Source organism: Vicugna pacos, chromosome 3 (genome assembly GCF_048564905.1).
Source record: "Vicugna pacos chromosome 3, VicPac4, whole genome shotgun sequence".
NCBI lineage: Eukaryota > Metazoa > Chordata > Mammalia > Artiodactyla > Camelidae > Vicugna > Vicugna pacos.
This window is the reverse complement of record NC_132989.1, coordinates 15387293-15404807: the sequence shown is the minus strand read 5'-3', so window position 1 is coordinate 15404807 and position 17515 is coordinate 15387293. Positions and strand designations below refer to the sequence as shown.

The window sequence follows — 17515 nt, the reverse complement described above, 5'->3', positions numbered from 1 at the left end:
TAGCTTAAGCAATAAAAGGGTCTTTTGGTTATCACAAAAGTCCACGCACATGGCAGGCACCGAACACTGCAATGCCAGTGTCATTACTTCTTATGATCAGAGATGGCTGGCAACAGCTCCCAGGGCCAGGGGGCCTTCTCCCACAACCCCTGAACCAAAGTCTGGGCTCGGGGCCAACTGGGCCCTTTATTTAACCAATCCCTATGACCAAGAGAATGCCACATGCTGACTTGCTTAGGACTCAGCTACCAGACCAGTAATGGATGCAGGCGCTAAGAGTAAACTGACTGTCTTAGAATAGTCAGGCCCCACCCTGGGGGCAAAAGGGGTCTCACCTAAACTACAAGATTAGAGGGGCAGAAAGGTATTAGAGACAGGCACGATGTCAACCAGACGCCAGGTGGGGCTGTGCCCTCCCTCTTCTTTCAGGTCCAGGGAAATCAATGTGTAATGGCCTCTTTTAATGGCCTGTGTTTGAAATGAAGATGCCACGGGCTGTCATGATGTAACTGATGATCACTGGTATTGGGCCAGAGGACCAAGGCCAATGCCAGAATTGTCCCTAATAACCATACCTCCCTTGCATCCCTAAGGATGGTTGCACAGAAGGAGCAAACCAGGGCAGATAAACTTGATCTTCAGCTGGGCTGCAATGGAGCTGGCTGGTCCTTCAGAAGCTTCCTTTATGCCGGTACGCAGGCCTGAACAGCTCAGGACAAAAGCAAGCCAAAATGCCCACGCTGCCTGCTTCTGCAGGCCTGAACCTGAGAGCTGGATCCTACCACTTCTCTGCCTGCAAGGGAAGGCCAGCGATTCCTGAAGGCAGCAGAAGGCAGCATGGGAACCAGCAGGCCCAAGGTCCCAACCTAGCCTTCTCATCCCAGGAAAGAAGCCCCCAAGGGCCCAGCACTCTCTGGGAGAGGAGAGAGAATCTGCAAAGACAGAGAGAGCCCTACAATCTGCCAAACAAAATGGGAGAGAGACCACACCACCTCTGCAGTCCTGGGTGCAGTGTCATAGACATTTAAAACTCCACCCCTAGACTCCCCCTCTAGAGCAGGTGACCCAAGAAAAATTTCAGCACTTTGTTGGGAGCGGGGCTGTGGAGGGTAGAGTTGGGAGTGGGTGAGGAATAGTGGGAGAGAGAGGAATGCCTTGCTCCTGACCCACTTTTGAAGGAGCAACAGGAGCTAGGGGCAGATCATGGGCTCCCCCTAGAGGCTTCTGTGTGTGCATGCCTGCATGCATTCATTCATTCACCAAGCCCTGCACACCTATTCTGCACTGGGCACTGTGCTAGGTGTCGGAGATGCAGGGCTGAAGGAGGTAGATGAGGCCTCTCTTCTCATGGAGTGGGGGTTTCTCACCAGACAGTGGAAAACATGAAACCCATTTAGACTCACCAAAGAAGGTTCCCAGGTGCGGTGCAGACCTGGCTCTCCAAAGGTCCTGAACTCCCTGGTGCCGCCTTTGAACCAGGGGACCGGGAAGGGCCAGCTGCCAGCCCAAGCTCCTGAGGCCAAGTTCCTAAGTCACAGAATGGTAAAACCTAACTCCCATCTGCTCCTTTCACAGATGAGAAAACTGAAGCCCAGAAAGAGGAACGTCCACATAAAACTAACAGGAACTTGTTGAGCATCTCTGTGTGTCTGATGCTCTGGAAGGAAGAGAACAGGTGGTCCAACCCAGATGAGGAGTTTTCCCACCCAATCTCTATGCCCCAGACACCTGGGGGGCCCTCACCCCACAAAAAAACCTTGGAGGCCATGGGTCCCTTGTGTGCAGCTGAAGTCTTACGGCCTGGAGAGCAGGGCCTCACAGAAGAGCAATCCACCCCCGCACAGGGAGGAGAAGCAGCCACTGAAGGCATCAGTATGGGCTGGCACATGAAGTCTATTTTCCATGTCTGGAACCAGGCCGGAGCTTCCTAGGGTAATTTTAACCAGTATCCACTCTAGAACAATACCAAAAAAGGTAAGTTACTTGCCAGCCCAGACAGGCACATACCTAACCCTTTCATGAATTAAACCCTGAAAACATTCAGAACTAAAGCTGCTTTAGGCACTGAAGTTACAGCAGCCAAGCAAAGTATTCCTATACTGGCTGCTGGCCCTGTTACTGAAGTTAACTCTAAAGTGCCAGCTATTCTTACCTTTAGAGAACAGCCTGAGCCCCTCAGCTGTCTTGGGGAGGGAAGGTATTTTTAGCCCCTAGAACAGCTGATTTAGGATTTGCTGCAGAGGCTAGGAGGGCAGGGGAGGATTGAATTGCAAGGGGCTAATGGGGGGGGTGTTAGCATCCAGGGGTCAGGGGCCAGCAGGAGCTTTAGGACAAGTCTGTCCACACTGCCATTTTGATCAGCAAAGGGTCTTGACATAAGCCAGCAATTCTTAAAGTGTGGTTCCCAGACCAAAGTGTCATTCCCAGATCAGCATCACCTGGGAACCACTGCATCACAAAGGTGAAGTCTTAGCCCCTATCTACTGACTCAGAACCTCTGTGTGTGGGGCTCAACGATCTGTGTTTTAACAAGCCCAGGGGATTCTGGTGCTAGTAAAGTTTGAGAACCACTGATATCAGCAAATCATCTAACCAGATCCCCTTGTGGATAAGTCTGGGTGAAAGAATGATTTGCACTGATGTTCTCAATACTTGAGAGTTCAAAGCCAGGGGTCTCCAGCCCAGAAAGATACACTCACATGAAAATTTATGTGCTCACTGGCCCAGGTTAAAAAACCCTGCTTTTTGACAACACAGAGGCGCTCCTCTGGATATAAATCTGACCTGTAGAGAATCTCAGAGTTGAAAGAGACCATGTAGATCATCTATTCCACCCAGAGGAAGAATCTGTTCAATATTCTTGAGAGGCTCATCCTTAACTGGACCCTTCCAGAGACAGGGAGCTCACCACTTCTAAAGGGCCTGTTTGCAACAGCCCTTGACTTAACTGGAGGAGAATCAGCTCTTGTTCACTCCTAGATAGGTTTATACCAACCAAGCTCCAATAACATGGCTGAAATATAGCCTTATAAACGCAAATTAAAGGAAGTCTCTGACTGTCCTAAATGATAGGAATGAATGCAGTATTTTTGTAATAACCTACTGCAGTGTTGGAAAACTCTGAGTGATGGAAAAATCCTCCTTCACACTGATCAAAATCTACCTCCCACCCATGTTTTGGCTTCAGAGCCACAAGGAGCAAACCCAAAGTCTTGCTTTACAAAAGACAGCCTTTACTTTCCATTGCCTTGCTTGGCATGGGGGTGCAGGAAGGGCTGTCTCAGAAGATGCAGGTACAGCCCACAGCGATGGTCTCCATGACAGCGCGCTGGCGGCAGGGCCCGGTGCGCGGCGGCAACGGGCAGAGGCGGCGGCGCACTGGCACCTGGCTGAACACGGGCACGCTCACCATGCTGCGGTCCTCCTGCATGGTGAAAGGGTTCACGCAGCCCAGACAGAGACACCGTGCCTCCGGCAGGTCCGCAGGGATGCGGCTGGGGTCATGGTTAATACTGCAGGAAGGCAGGAGAGAGTGCGTGGCAGAAGGTGGTGGGAAAAACAAACCAGCACCCATTCCCCATGTCCCTCCCTTTCCTAACCCAGGTTTTGATTCCACAGCAAGACTGTGCCATGCTGGAGGAACAGCAGTCATCAACTCTGTGTCGTAGGTGACGACTAAAGATCTTGGAAGGCAAGTCACCACCCCAAGGTTATCCAGATTCAAGGTCACCAGCTACCCAGTTTCTTCCTTTCATCAAGCAAGATGACCAGCCCATTACTAGATTGTACCGTGGGATCTCAAGAAGCCTAAGCCTCTGTCTTCCCCGTCCCTCTCACTTGTTTATATTTTTGGGAAACTTAATACACTGGAAATAATAAGTGAGCATATCGATGCCTAACCCCACAGGAAGAGGAGTCAGGGGATGTGGGTTTATTCTGACTTAGTTTCTCTTTATTCAGCAAGTATTTTCCACACACCACCATGTGAGTGAGTCTGTTGTCCTGGACACTAGATGGTCACTGAGGGACAACACAGATGAGTTCCCTCCCAGAGCTGAGAGTACAGAGACTCACTCTGTGACTTTTCTTTCTCTGTGCCTCAGTGTCCCCATCTGCTAAATATTGGGGGTGAACTTGACTTGTGGACCTGCAACATCAGCCTCGCCTGAGAGCTTGTTAGAAATGCAGAATCTCTCCCTGCCCTAGACCTCCTGAATCAGAACCTGCATACTTATAAGATCCTCAAGAAAGTCAAGGACATAGTAAAGTAGAAGCCCAGATTCAGAGGATCCTTATTACAAGTGCCACATTCTAGGTGTGGGAGCCACTAGCCATATGTGGCTGTTTGAGTTTAATCAAAATTGGCTCCTCAGTCACACTAGCCATATTCAGTAGCCACATGAGGCCAGCAGCTACCATACTGGACTTTTTACACGGCCACAGAAAGTTCTACTGAACATTGCTGTTCTACAGTCTCAGGACATAAGTATGTGGCTAAAAATCTTTGGCTTGGGTTCATGAGTTCAGGGTCAGTCCTCTGCATTATTTTTTCAACACATGTACACGTGGCCCCTGCTGTGTGCCAGGTGCTGTGCTGGGAAGTGGAGCTTCAGCCAAGGTAAGACACCACTCTTGTCCCCTAAGGGCAGCAGGTTTTGATTCTCAGGCCTAGCTGTGTGGAGATACATTGAAGTGCCACTTTCTGGGCCTCACCCCTGGAGATTTTGATTGAATGGGGCATGAGAATCCCTTAGATGATTCTGATGCAGGCATTGGCATGGTCCCAGTCTAGCATGGGAGACAGATGTGCACACAGCTAACTCAATACTGCCTGGAAGTGCTGTAACTAGAGGTGTGTACAAGGCACTCCAAGCTGGAGGACGTAACATTTGGGAAGGCCTTGCAGGCATTTCATCAGAGACTTGAAGAACATAATGGCAGGGCTCTGTGTGGATATCTCATTTACTGACAAGCCTATGACATAGATGCTACTGTCACCTCCACTTACAGTTGAGGAGTCTGAGGCCCAGAGAGGCTAAGCAACTTGACCAAAGTCACACATCCAGTAAGAAGCAGAGCCAGGATGCAACCCAGGGCTCTGAATCCAAGGTCTTAACTCTTATGATGACAGGGAGAGGGGGCAAGACATTCCCCCAGCCTCCAACACACAGCTTACCCACTGCTGCCCAGCGTGGCCTACCTGTAGCCCCAGGGTGACAGGCTCCTCTTGTTGGACAGCCACAGCTGCAGGTTGACTTCACACTTCTTCCTGGCCGGCTCGGAGCTGTTCCTAAGCTGAGCCACCATCTCCCCAAGGTTCCTCTCATATTCCTCCATGCGGGCATATGGCTTTGCCTGGGACACCAGGTCCAGTGGCACCTGGTGAGGCCCAGGGGCCAGGGTCCCAGGCCGCCCTGGCCCCTTCCTCTTGCCTTTGGGGTTCCTGGGCTGGCCCAGCCCCAGGAAGATAGAGATGGTGAGAAGGAACAGCTGGGGAAGAAAGCCACAGGTCAAAGTTAGGAAACCCAGGTCTCCTTCTGGGCTAAGATTCAGGGCCCAAGGAGTGGGGAGGGAAGAAGACAGGCCTCTAGGAGAGGCATGCTCACCTGCCATGCCCTGGCCTGGTCCCACCAGCCCACCTCTCATATATATTGACATGTACACACCACACTCATCGTTAACTCCTGTTGCACTCTGAAAAATCTCCCCACCCATCCACTTCTCTATCTGCACCACCAGCCTCACTTTCCTGGACAGCTTAACAGGCTCCTGCCTGGTACCCCACCTCCCCCCTGGCTCCTTCCAATCAATTCTCCACACCTTGGCCAAGGACGGCTGTTTGAAATGCAAATCTGATAGCATCACCTTCCCAGGCCTGACTTCCCTCTGCAAATCCCTCCTGGCTTCCTCCCACACCCATGTATTAGCCTGGGTCCTTCCCTAACACCCTTCTTTCCTCACACTCCTTCCTGCACAGGGACTTTGTACAGGCCGCTCTCTGCAGTGTCCTGCCTCTCACCCCTCAAGTCTTGGCTCCAGTGTGACTTCTTTAGTGATGCCTCCATGGACCTTCTTGGGCTCTCAACACCACATGCCTCTTGTATGACTGCTGTCTTAACAATTTGGACGCGTGATTCTTTTATATGTCAGTCCTGCACTAAGCACAGCCTCCATGAGGGTCAGCATGGTGTCCATTTCCACACACTGTCTTGTTCCCCTGTGTCTGCATAGAACTGAGCACATAGGTGTTCAATAACCATGTGCTGAGTGAATGAACGCCTGTCAGCATCCCTGCCTTCCTGTAACTTACAGTGTGGCAAGGAAAACAGACAGTGAACGAGAAAGCAAGCACCTAAGCCTCGCTGGCAGCAAGTGTGAGGATAGGACCGTGCAGTGTGTGGTTAGAGAAGAGCAGGGCCACCTGCTCAGCCTGGTGGCAGTGAGGGGTCTTGCAAAGCCTTCCTGAGGAGGGGGCATGTCTGGAGATCTTTGACGGAGCTAAGATGGAGACAGATGTGGGCAGAGGGAGCCTAAAAATTGTACGGGGGTGGGGGAAGGAACAGCATGAAAGGAAGTTTTTGTTGGTTAAGAGCTTTGCCAAAAGGAATAAGTCAGGCTGAAATAGAGTAGATGGGAAGAGGATGAAGGATGAAGTCGGGGAGACAGGCAGGTCATGGCCAAGGATCCTTGTTGGACTCCATGACACCTATGCCCTCTTCCTCCACACCCTGACCCTCTGGCTGCCTGATCCCTTGTCCACTCTCAGCTGCTGCCATCCACCTCTCCCCCTAGAACTGGGAGCATCAGGAAAGCCTCTTACACAGGAGAGGACCTGGGGGCCCAGCAGTACGCAGACTCCTCAGGAAGCCAGGAGTGAAGGGCCAGGACTTGGGTGGAGGCCAGGGCTGTTCAGAAAGGAGGATCCTCTAGGGGGAATTCTGTCTCCTCACTGAATCTAGCCAGGCTCCCACTTGCCCTGGATCCCTAACCCTAACCGCCGCACAGCCCACACTGATCTCTTCAGCCTTCCCTTGCTGAATCTAGCCAGGCTCCCACTTGCCCTGGATCCCTAACCCTAAACCCCGCACGGCCCACGCTGATCTCTCCAGACTATCTAGCCAGTCTTGACCCTTGGATACAAGTTTCAGCAGAGCCCCTCTTGGCAGAACTATTTCTTGGTGCAAAATCCATGACAGATTCAAATCGCTGAATTCTTCCTTTTTGGTCCTAGGTTCTGGTGCAGACAAACTTCTCCCTAACAATAGGCTTTCTCATCTGAGCTTCTTACATGGCATTCTTAAACTCAGAGAAACCCAGAATAGAATCAGTCTCCCTCCTTCCCTTTATAGATGGGAACAGAGAAACAGAAGGACTTGCCCAAGGTTACACAGCCTGGATCTCAGGACCCAGAAATTCTTTGGAAAAACCCCGATAACCAAGTTTGCCAGGATCTCCCCAGATGCCTTTGGCCTAAAAGAGCTTCAGTGTAGCAGGGCTGAGCTTCAGTGTAGCAGGGCTGAGCTCCATTCAGGAGCTGGAGCTACTGGCCATGGCTGCAGGCTCTGAGACCAGTCTCTGTTTCTTTCTCGTCCTGAGGGAGAAGACAGAGGGAGAACTCGCCTCTGCAGATTCCAAGCCAAACAGAGGCTGCCATTAATCAATAGGAAAGAAGTAACAAAACTCAGGCCCTAAAAAGGAGTGGGGGGTGGGGTGGGGAATCGCCACGTACCAGGTTGTGCAGCCAGTCCATCCTGTGAGCCAGGCGACCAGCCTGCAGCTGCCGCCCGCCTGGAACCCCAGATGCCTCCGCCAAGAGAATGGCAGCAACAGGATGGAGTGAAGCAATTATAGCTCGTCAGGGGGCTGCTGGGGGAGTGGGTGGGTGGGCTCATCATTGCCCGGGCGCCTTGGGCCCCAGCTGGCTGGACCTGGCGCAGTGGCAGACGGTGAGGGCCGTGGGGGCAGGCCAGGAGCCGGGCCGAGGTGCCCAGGGGCTGTTGACTGAGGGACAATGCCCTGTGTGTCTGGTGGGGCTCTGGCGGGTGGCACCTCCGCCTGTGGCCTGCGGCCGGCCGCCCAGCCAGCACCCACAGGGCCGGCTAAGACAATCAGCTTCGTCAGTTTGGGGGATGGCAAGGGGGCAAGGGCGGAGGAGGGACAGGCTGTCCGTTGGTCAGGAGAGCAAATGTTCTCAGAGCGTGCTGGCCAGGAGCAGGACACAGGCCCCATCTCCCAGGGAAACAGCCTCAGGCTCTCTGGCCTCAGCCAGCCTCAGGTGAGCTAAGCGGCCCTCGGTGACCAGAGTCCCACCCTTAGTTCACAGGCAGGGAAACTGAGGCCAGAACGAAGAAGGGACTTGTCTAGGATTATACGACAAATTAGAGGTGACAGAGCCGGGATTCATACCGAGTCCCATGCAGGGCTTTATCCACCACCCCACACTGTTTTTCTTGGCATATTTTCTGCAGAGTTCTGGCCTGCTGTGAACATGTTTCTGAATCTGCGTGCTCTCATGCAGGCCAAGTCACAGGTCCATGAGGACTTGATGACTGGTTGTCCTGATCTTTCAGATGCAGCCTTCCCCTTCCTGTATAGAAGGTCTCTGCCCCAAGGGCCTGCCCCTGTGACTTCCATTCTCTCTCAGACTCAGGTTCCTTCTCTGCAAAATAGGAGTCATGGCCAAGAAGTGACAGTAGCCTAAACCGTTTCTCCCTGAAATCCTTCTGAACCTCGGCTCCCCCATCTCTAGAACGGGGATGCCATAGGATCCATCTCTTGGGGCTGTTACGAGGAGTAAGGGGAAAAACCTATGTTAAACAGCTGGCACTGTGCCTGGCACGTAGTAGGTGCTCAATTAACACAGCTGTTTATTATGAAAATTATCATTGTAAAATAATTGTATCATTGTTATCTGTAAATGTTAGCTGTTCCAATTAGCATTAGAGCTAGCTCAGTTCTCACTGCTCAGCGAACTCTCCTTTCTACCCCTTGGGCCCACCCTCCTGGCTGAGAGAGCTCTGGGCTTCACAGGGTCTGGCCACAATTTTGTGAGCTCAGGTGACCCCAGGGTCTATGTGTCCTGGAATCATACGCTGACCAGACCAGGCCTGCTGGTCTCGGTCTCTTACCCCAAGTCCACCTGGAGAGACGGAAGACTGCGTGGAAGGGATGTGAAGAGGATAGGGGAGGGATACCATGAACAGACCCCTAGGACTGTACCGTCTTGCTCAGGGCCACTCTTGGCCATTTACAGGAATCGGCCAAGGGGAAGAACGCAGGGTGTGAGGCGCTCCTGAATGTCACAAGATTAATCTGTCCAGGGCAGGTTTCCACAGCATAACTGAGAAGCTGGCTGAGGCTTGAGCTCATGAAAGATACCACCATATTTGGTCAAATACTAGACAGGGCTCTATTCTATCGTTGGAAACTCCAGAGGGAGGGGGACTCTGAAAATACCTCCTCAAGCAACAAGGGCCCCCTCTCCCACCCCAGGCTGTCCCAGCCCCTCCACCACTGTCCTCTGAGCATGTCAAACAAGCATGAGGGGGCGAAGGATGGAGCAACCTGGTTATAATCTGTGCAGCCTCCTTGCTGCCCCTCTGTTGCTGCTGGCAGTAGGGTCTGACAGACATGCAGCTGGGGGGCCCCTCCCTATATCCACAGAAAAGTGGGGAAATTAAAAGATAGGGCCTGGGCTGCAAGGGGTTCCTCTGCTTCTCAGGACCCCTGACACCACCACTATCTCCTTATCTGCTGGCAGCACACACCCCTGGCTCCCATTTCCCAAAGACGAGACTTGGCCTCCTCGGCTCCCAACTTCAGTACTTGTTTATATAGATTCCAGGGTTCTGGCCCCGGAGTTCTGACAGAGCAGGCCCAGGAGTCTGTACCTTAACAAGGACCCAGTCTAGGAGCTACAGGGGTCCTCACCCACCACTTAGCTCATTCCCTGCCCAGCCCCCACTCTACCATAAGGAGCCCAAGACCGGGGGAGGAACAGGCCTGACTCAAGCTCACACAGCATGTTGGTGTAGAGCTGGGTTTGAGCACAATTCAGTCTCCTAGTTCTTACTACTCTTCCCCAAAACTTTATGCATACATCTCTGGGCCTCTTTGCTGGTCAAGAGGGGACCCAGGGGCCAGGCCAGGCCCTCTGGGAGTCCCAGAGGCCTCAATGTGAAGGGGGTGTCTGTGGGTACCCAGGCAGGTGCTGTGCAGAGTCAAGGAGGGCCCCAGTGACCATCACTGGGTTTCCCATTCCTGGGCCATCTCAGGCCAGGAAGGAGGCCTCTCCTTCCAGCCTTGGTTTCTAGAAAACACTGAGGGGTCATCTGCCCCGCAGGATATCCTGAGTGTGAACCCTGGCCAACCACCAAGGGACCCTACCCACCCCCAGGTCAGAGCCAGGCCTGAGGTTGGTGTGGGAACTTGGGCTTCAGGGGTTTCTGCCCCACAGCAGAGTTGAGGAATGGAGAAGGTGGTCAGTACAGGTTAATGAGGGAAGGGGCAAATGGACGGGAGAGTGAGGGGCAGGGATTGGTCGTGCTCAGAGCCACCAGATCCTGCGGCTGCCATACAGCTCTGAGCCATTGTGTACTCACCACCAGGTGGCACCACCAGAAAGCCAGACATCCCTGAGGAACAGGCAAACCCTGGCAGAACTTCCAAGCCAGCCACTCCTTTTCCCTGGAATGGGCCCTGAGCTGAAAATGAGGGAACCAGGTAAGTACGTAAAGGTCCTGTGTCTGCCCCTGGCTGCCTGAGCAACTCTATTATTGATGAGGACCAGCGCCTGGGACACCTTCCACAGCAGAGCAGGAACAGCATAGCCAGATAGGAGTGAGGGAGCAAGGGTGGGGTGAGGGCTTCTGTCTGCTGTGTGATTGAATCCCTTCACCTGAAGCACCTACTACGAGCTAGGCCCTAGCCATCTAGTACACGGATACCGTAATTTCCAGAAAATTACAATGGGCAATCATAATAGCCGTTTCTTAATATCTACTACTGACTGCCAGGCACTGCACTAAGTCCTTCATGTTCATTGCTTCATTAAATCTTCCCAAACACCCTGTGGTGAGGTCCTAAATTTATCCCAAATCCACAGGTGGAGGAACTGAGGCTCAGAAAGCCCAAAGTCACAGAGGATTCAAAGTGAGTTTGTCTGATTCCCTGCAGTGGAGGAAGGAGAGGAGAATTACAGCCATGGGGGGAAGCCAGAATGTCCAACTGGTCAGCTGGTCATCCAGGAGGGTCTAGGCTTGCCTCAGCCTCACCCTGACATCCTCAAACAAAGCAGACTCTGTATGCTGGGGAAGTCACTGAGCCCAAGCCCAAACTACAGTCCTCAAGAGGAGCTGAGAGCTCCCAGGGTGTGGGCATGACACCCAGCAATGTTCCTGGCACATAGGGGGCATTCACTAAATACCTGATGCACTGAATCAAACTGCTTATATGGATGTAATACAGGGTGATAACGCTTGCATGGAGGATGGGAGGCCAGAGTAGTGAGGATCCGGAGGAGAAGGTGCAGACTAGGAGGTAAGAGTTCAGACTCCAGAGACAGACAGACCTGAGCTTTAGTCCAGCCTCTACCAGTTCACAACTGTGTGACCTTGGGAAAGTTACTTGACTTCTCTGAGCCTTAGTTTCTACTGCACAGTAGAGATAATAGTAACTTGGGCTTCAGTGGATGGTTGTGGGGACCAAACAAGATAATGCATGTTAAAGCACTTAGCAGAACACCTGACAAAAGTAAGCACTCAATTAGTGGCAGCTGCAATTGTCACTATAATTGTTGCAAGTTTTGAGTTGGACCTTCAAAAGGATACTTCTGGAGTATTCCTAGGTAGGAAGAGCACTGTGAGGTGGTGACTAGGATCGAACCAGTAAAGAATGCAGAGGTCCCTGTTCCCAGTGGACTCACTCTGGAGCCTTGGCTGGGCCAGAAGACCTATGGGATTTGGTGTAAAAATTTGCCCAAGTGGACCCAATAAGTTTAGGGGAGGCAGAAGGAGACTAGCAGGCGCCTTTGCTGCAAGATGGAGTGGGGCTGTGGCCAGGAGGGCGCATCCTCCACTGGAGGTCTTGGCTCTCCTGCCGCGCTGCCCACCCCAGCCCCCACCCTCTCAGGGTAGGAGTCCTTCTCCCAGGCCCATATTTGCACAAATGCCTCCCTCACTGCGTGCTCCAGAGCCCCAGCCAAGAGGCACTATTTTAAGCTCCCTGGACGGGAACACTGTTGGTGGGAACAGACTCAGCCAGTAAGCTCCCAGTTCTCAAAAAGGGCAAGGCCTGGGTGAATGGGCGGCCACTGGGATGTACAGAGGGGATGCCACATCTACATGACCCTCTGCCCAGGCCAGGCGCCAATGCCTCTGCCCCCAGAGGGGGAGTCAAGGAAATGCGAGTTTGGGTAGGACTCCAAGAGGTGGGCTTGTGCTCTGGGACTGGGTGGCCGAGGCTTCCCTTCTGCCCAGAGTCCAGCCTTGAAAACACTAATTTGTGTTTCTGGGTTGCAGATGGACCCTGGGAGAGATCATGTGTAGCCCCTCTCAGTATAGGAATCCCTTCTAAAGCATCTTTGCTAGACACTTCCAACGTAAGGAATCAATTTCTCTGAGGACATACATTTCACTTTTTAAAGCTCTCTTTGTTGAAAATAATCATTATAACAATAAAAGTTTTCTCTTTCATTATGCTGAAGTTCCTTCCTGGCATGCAGTGCGGTGTGGTGGGAGATTGCAGACCTCAGAAATGGTGGTTGGACATTTGCTCTGCCTCTTCTCATGTGGCCACATCCATTTTTCCTAACCTCAGTGAGCCTCAGTGTCTTCACAGGGTTGTTAAAATGCCTTTATCATAAAAACTGTGATTTTTCTGGCACACGATGTGTACTTAATATTTAGCCAGTTTGGGTTGTTTTTATTGTAATTTAGTTGGTTTGTGTGTACCTGTGTTTGTTGTATGGTGTTTCTGTGGTGTATGTGCTATTTTTGCTTTTTGATTGTGAAGAACTGGTAGAGACTAATATTTAAAGCACAGACTTTGAACTGAAGTGACTGGACCCTTGCCTCTCCACGAAACAGCTGGGTCACCTTGGGCAAGTGGCCTAACTTCTCTGAGCCTATGTGTCCTCCTCAAGAGGAGGAGGAATTAACAAGATAACACAGGTAAAGCACCTGGCACAGTGTGGGCTCCGGGAATGGCGCTGCTGTTATCTTGCTGTACACATTATTCTTAGCTCTGCTCAATCAGGCCGCACTGAACAATTCTAGAACTGCTCTTTTTCTGGAACTTTCCAGCTCCCAGAGTCCCAGTAATGGAATGGCTGCTCTGGGAAAGAGTGAGTTCCCAAGTAGTGGAGGGGTTTTAGCAGAGGCCAGAAGGCCAGTTGTGAAGGAGACTGAAGAAAAGGAGCGAGTTGGGCTTATTGAGCTTTAAAAAGTTCCCTTCTACCCTGAGAGGTGGAATCTTATATCCAAGGCCTCAGGCCCCCATGTGGGGCTGTCCTGCCTGCCTCTACTTGCCCAGACCTAGACAGGAAGGAGCCCAAGGGGGCCCACGAGGCATGTGGAATAAACAGCCTGTCCCCAGGGCAGATGGAGGTGCTGGGCCCCTTGCCCACCAGCATATCCTCCCTTAGTCCCGGGGGATGTTTATACTCTGGTCAGAGTTTACAGGACGTCTGGACTTACAAGATCCAGAGTTCTGATTTTTCCCCACAAAGCTGTCAGCCCCTCCTCTTGCTGGGTCTGCATCTATTTTGGGTGGGAAGCCCCATTCTCCAGCGGAAGCAGGAAAAGGGTACAACATGAGAAATGTTGTCTTCAGACCCCTGGAGCCCAGACCCCAGGGGAGGAAGAACCTTGTGCTGTGGGCGAAAGGGGGTGGAGTCTCTTGGCAGTTTATGGAAGAGCAGTCCTGGGAGGGAGAGGCTGGGGGAGGGAGGACACTTCCTTTGCAGCTTGGGTTCAAAGGCCTGCTCCCCAACACAGCTGAAAAAGGATGATACTTACCAAAGTTTGACTTACACGTTGGTTTCTGCTATTGGCTCAGATAGTACTGCTTTTATTGCTCTGGTTTTGGTGTGTATCTGCGTGACTGCAGATTTGTAGATGGGGTCTTGTACGTGTGTGTTTTGTTTTGTTATCGTTTTGAAGGGTCACTAGGCGGAAGCTTCTCATAGGCAGTGAGCATGCCTTATTCACACACATGCTTCTTGGTGCCTGGCTTGGGTGCCTGAGCCCTGTTATGACCAGGGCACGAGCTGCCGAGAGAACAGAGAAACGCTGAGCACTACTCACCATCCACCACTTGGTGGACACACAGTGACTCTAAGATTTATCACATCACTCTTCAGCAAGGAACCCTGATGGCCACCGCCAAAGTCCCCGTCCTCATCTTGCCTCCCTCCAAGAAAACAGCCTCCAAAACTTACAGGCTCTTAGGGCTGCACTGAATCCCAAACCAGGCCTCCCTGAAGAAGCTTGTCTCTGTGGCCTGAACCTGTTAGCAGACGATATTGAGAAGCTGCCCTAGATGGTAATTTAAATAACTTGCCTGAGAGCCTCTGTAATTTTCTAGGAGCTGTGATCTTCAAGTTATGGGCAATGAAGAGCCTTGAGAGTTCTCGAGACGGGTTCATTCCCTTCATTTAACAAACATATACTGAGCACCTACTATGCACCAGGCACTGTTCTAGGCACTGGGCATACAGCAGTGAACAGTGAAACAATTCCTGAGCTCATGTTCTCATACAGAATGATGGAGGTAACAGTATCGACATTTTAGGGCCATTTTAGGGCTCTTTCTGGGCCCCTCTGCTCTCAGTCTCCTGTATCTCCTGCATCCCTGGGAACTGCCACATCTCCTGGGAAGCCCTTGACCTCAGCCCTTGGGGCATGTGGAGGAAGGTACAATGCTTCCAGAATGTGAAATCTTGCCAGATTTAAATTGGAAGTTCTGTTCTCATAAATACTGTATTTGTGGGGAAGGAGGAAGAAGTGCCTTGTATGGAATCTGACCATTTCCAAAGTCTGGTTCCCAGGAAAGAAGCCTTGATCATTGTTCTACTGTTAGAAGACAGCTTCAAAGTTTCTGGCCCTCAGAGAGAGAGGCGGCCCAGCCCTAGGACCCAGGCAGATGCTGTGAGTAGTTGCCTAGTGGTACCAGTGATATCCCTCATACACTGATGGAACACGACAGTTTACAAAGCACATTTATATCCTTGAATTTATTTACTCCCTGCATCAATCCCATGTAAATACAAAGATTTTTACAAAACTGGACAAACTGAGGTTCGGGGAAGGGAATTAACCTGCCCATGTCTATACAGACAGGGGAAAAGGGACAGAGGTTGAGATGAAAGGTGAGGCCTCTGAGGCCACTTTGACCACCGCCCCACCCTAACCTTTCCCCAGTTAGGGAATGGGGCACTGGAACTAGGCAGTGGTGGGAGGTGGGCATCCTGTCATTAGGCAGTGCGCACAGAGCGCCTAAAGCCATCCAAATCATTTCTGATATGGCCTGGCCATGCTCTCTGGACAAACCTTTGTTAGAGGGAAATGTGTCTGGCAAGAGGGCTCAGTGCCCCAGGGATATGTTTTTTCTGTCAGCTCTGGAGAGAGTGCAAGGGTCTGGCTGACCCCAATCTCCCTTCCCCCAGCAGTGCACTCTCGGAAAAAAACTGGGATCCTTTGGCTCTTCAGTCAAGCCACCACATAGCTATGTCCATCATTTTTTGTCTTCCATATTGGGATTCCTTTGCATTCTAGCTCATTATCTCAACCATATAACCAGCTCTGACCCTATTATTCCAGAATCACTTTTAAATCTTGTTTTTTAAACCATTTCTTAGAATCACAGACTCAATGGGACCTTACTGTTCATTTTGCTGGCTTCTCAGTGATACTGCTATCAGGTGCTACTACATATTTTTTTAGTCTCTACTTTTTCAAAACATCTACCTCCCCACTCCTTCCATCTGCAGATGAAAAATTTGCTCTTGAGAATATAAAGAACAAAGCTGCTCCCCCTGCCCGGAGCCAAGCAGTATCAGTCAGGATGGGCCACGTTGCGCTGCAGTAATAAACAGTCCTCAGATCTTGGAGGATTAGCCCAGCAAAGGTGACTTTCTCACCTACGTTACAAGTCATGTGTAGGCTACCTGAGTGTGCTTTGCACATCAGAATCACTCAGGGACATACAGTGATGGAAGCTTCATTATGATACTTACTTCCACAAGCACCAGAAGTTGGTAAGCAGTGGATTGACAGATGTCAATAATGGGTACTGGGGTCTTGGCTCCAACCACTTACTTCCTTCAGGCAAATTCTTTCATCTTTTTAAATGTCAGTTTCTTACCTATAAAGTGAGGATAATGAGAAGGTACCTACCTCATGAATTTGCTGTGAGGTTAACTAAGAGGATGAGTGTAAATCCTTAGCCCAGAGTCTGGTTCATAAAAAGAACTCAATAAATGTCAGTTATTATATATAATGTCAACATAATATTATGTATACTCAATAGTGGCTACCACCTCCAGACAGAGGATTGGTTCTTTTCACTATTCCTCATGTTGACCAGTTTGAATTCCTCTGAAGAGTTGAGTTTTTTTTTCTGTAAGTCATTTTTACATTATTTTTTATGCATTTTATCACATGAGAGAGGCCTTATGGGTTCAAAGCTGAAGCACAAAGGATGTAAACATGTGTCTTGTCAACCTCAACCTAGATTTATCTAATTCAAGGTTCATTACCAAGTCCTTTTGAGCCCAGAGAAGGGAGGTCAAATCTGGAGAAGAATCCTTGCCTGAGATAAAACCCTGTGGTAGAGAGATACAGAAATTAAACTGTAAGTCAGAGTTGGAAGAGGCTTTTAGAATAAGCAAGTCTCATCATGTCTTCTCTTTTACAGATGGCGAAACACAAGTCCAGAGAGGGAAAGATACTGATACAATATCACACAGCAATTCAGTGTCAGAGCTGGGGCCAGACCCCACTTGCTTTATTTCTAATCTTGGGGCTTACCGCACACCACATAAGGGGACAACATTCTCTACCATTGGGACAGGGCGAAGAGGAGGGCAGATCTCTCGGAATTATGGCTTGTCCTCATTTCACAGAGTTGTACTCCAATGGAGTTGTAAAGTTAAGAACTTTATAAACATTACCTTATTAAGTCTTCTTGGAAACCCGAAGTCACAGCTCCTCTGGGTCATGGGACATGCGTTGAGCATCCAGTGAACAAACAAAGGGTAACGTTACATTTTTCACTTCGTTTAGGAAACCTGGCTTCTAATTATAGGATTTGTTTAATAGTCCCTGGTGGTTTACAAAGGCTTGGAGTCAGCCTGCAGTCCTCAGGGCTGCTGAGGAGTGTCAGTTGGGGAAACATGGGCAGGGTGGGAGATAGGGAGCCGAGAGGAGTTCTCAGCATCAAGGGGAGAGATGGACGAGCAAAGTCAACTTAAGCCAAGGCCTGGAGGGGAATATTAAAGCAGATTTCCCTAATCCCA

The 17515-nt window shown here is 50.8% G+C and overlaps 1 protein-coding gene and 1 long non-coding RNA gene across 3 annotated transcripts; both read right to left on the bottom strand.

Moving 5' to 3' along the window:
* Positions 1-3156: 3156 nt before the first annotated feature.
* On the bottom strand, positions 3157-7805 carry IL17B (interleukin 17B). Of its 2 annotated transcripts, none has more exons than XM_006204459.4 (3): positions 7730-7805; positions 5201-5490; positions 3157-3512 (listed from the first exon to the last, which is right to left on the bottom strand). In XM_006204459.4, exons 1-3 carry the CDS (start codon positions 7748-7750, stop codon positions 3281-3283), a joined length of 543 nt encoding a protein of 180 aa, XP_006204521.1. In that variant the 5' UTR covers positions 7751-7805; the 3' UTR covers positions 3157-3280. The 2 variants fall into 2 exon arrangements, with proteins under 2 accessions (XP_006204521.1, XP_072811135.1); XM_072955034.1 differs by lacking the exon at positions 7730-7805 and adding an exon at positions 5821-5978 and having other exon boundaries at positions 3219-3512.
* Positions 7806-10613: 2808 nt separating this feature from the next.
* LOC116277319 (uncharacterized) lies at positions 10614-17211 on the bottom strand. Its single transcript, XR_004186799.2, has 4 exons — positions 17171-17211; positions 16757-16822; positions 14016-14266; positions 10614-10703 (listed from the first exon to the last, which is right to left on the bottom strand). It is a non-coding gene; the product is annotated as an uncharacterized lncRNA (long non-coding RNA).
* Between the last annotated feature and the right edge of the window lie 304 nt (positions 17212-17515).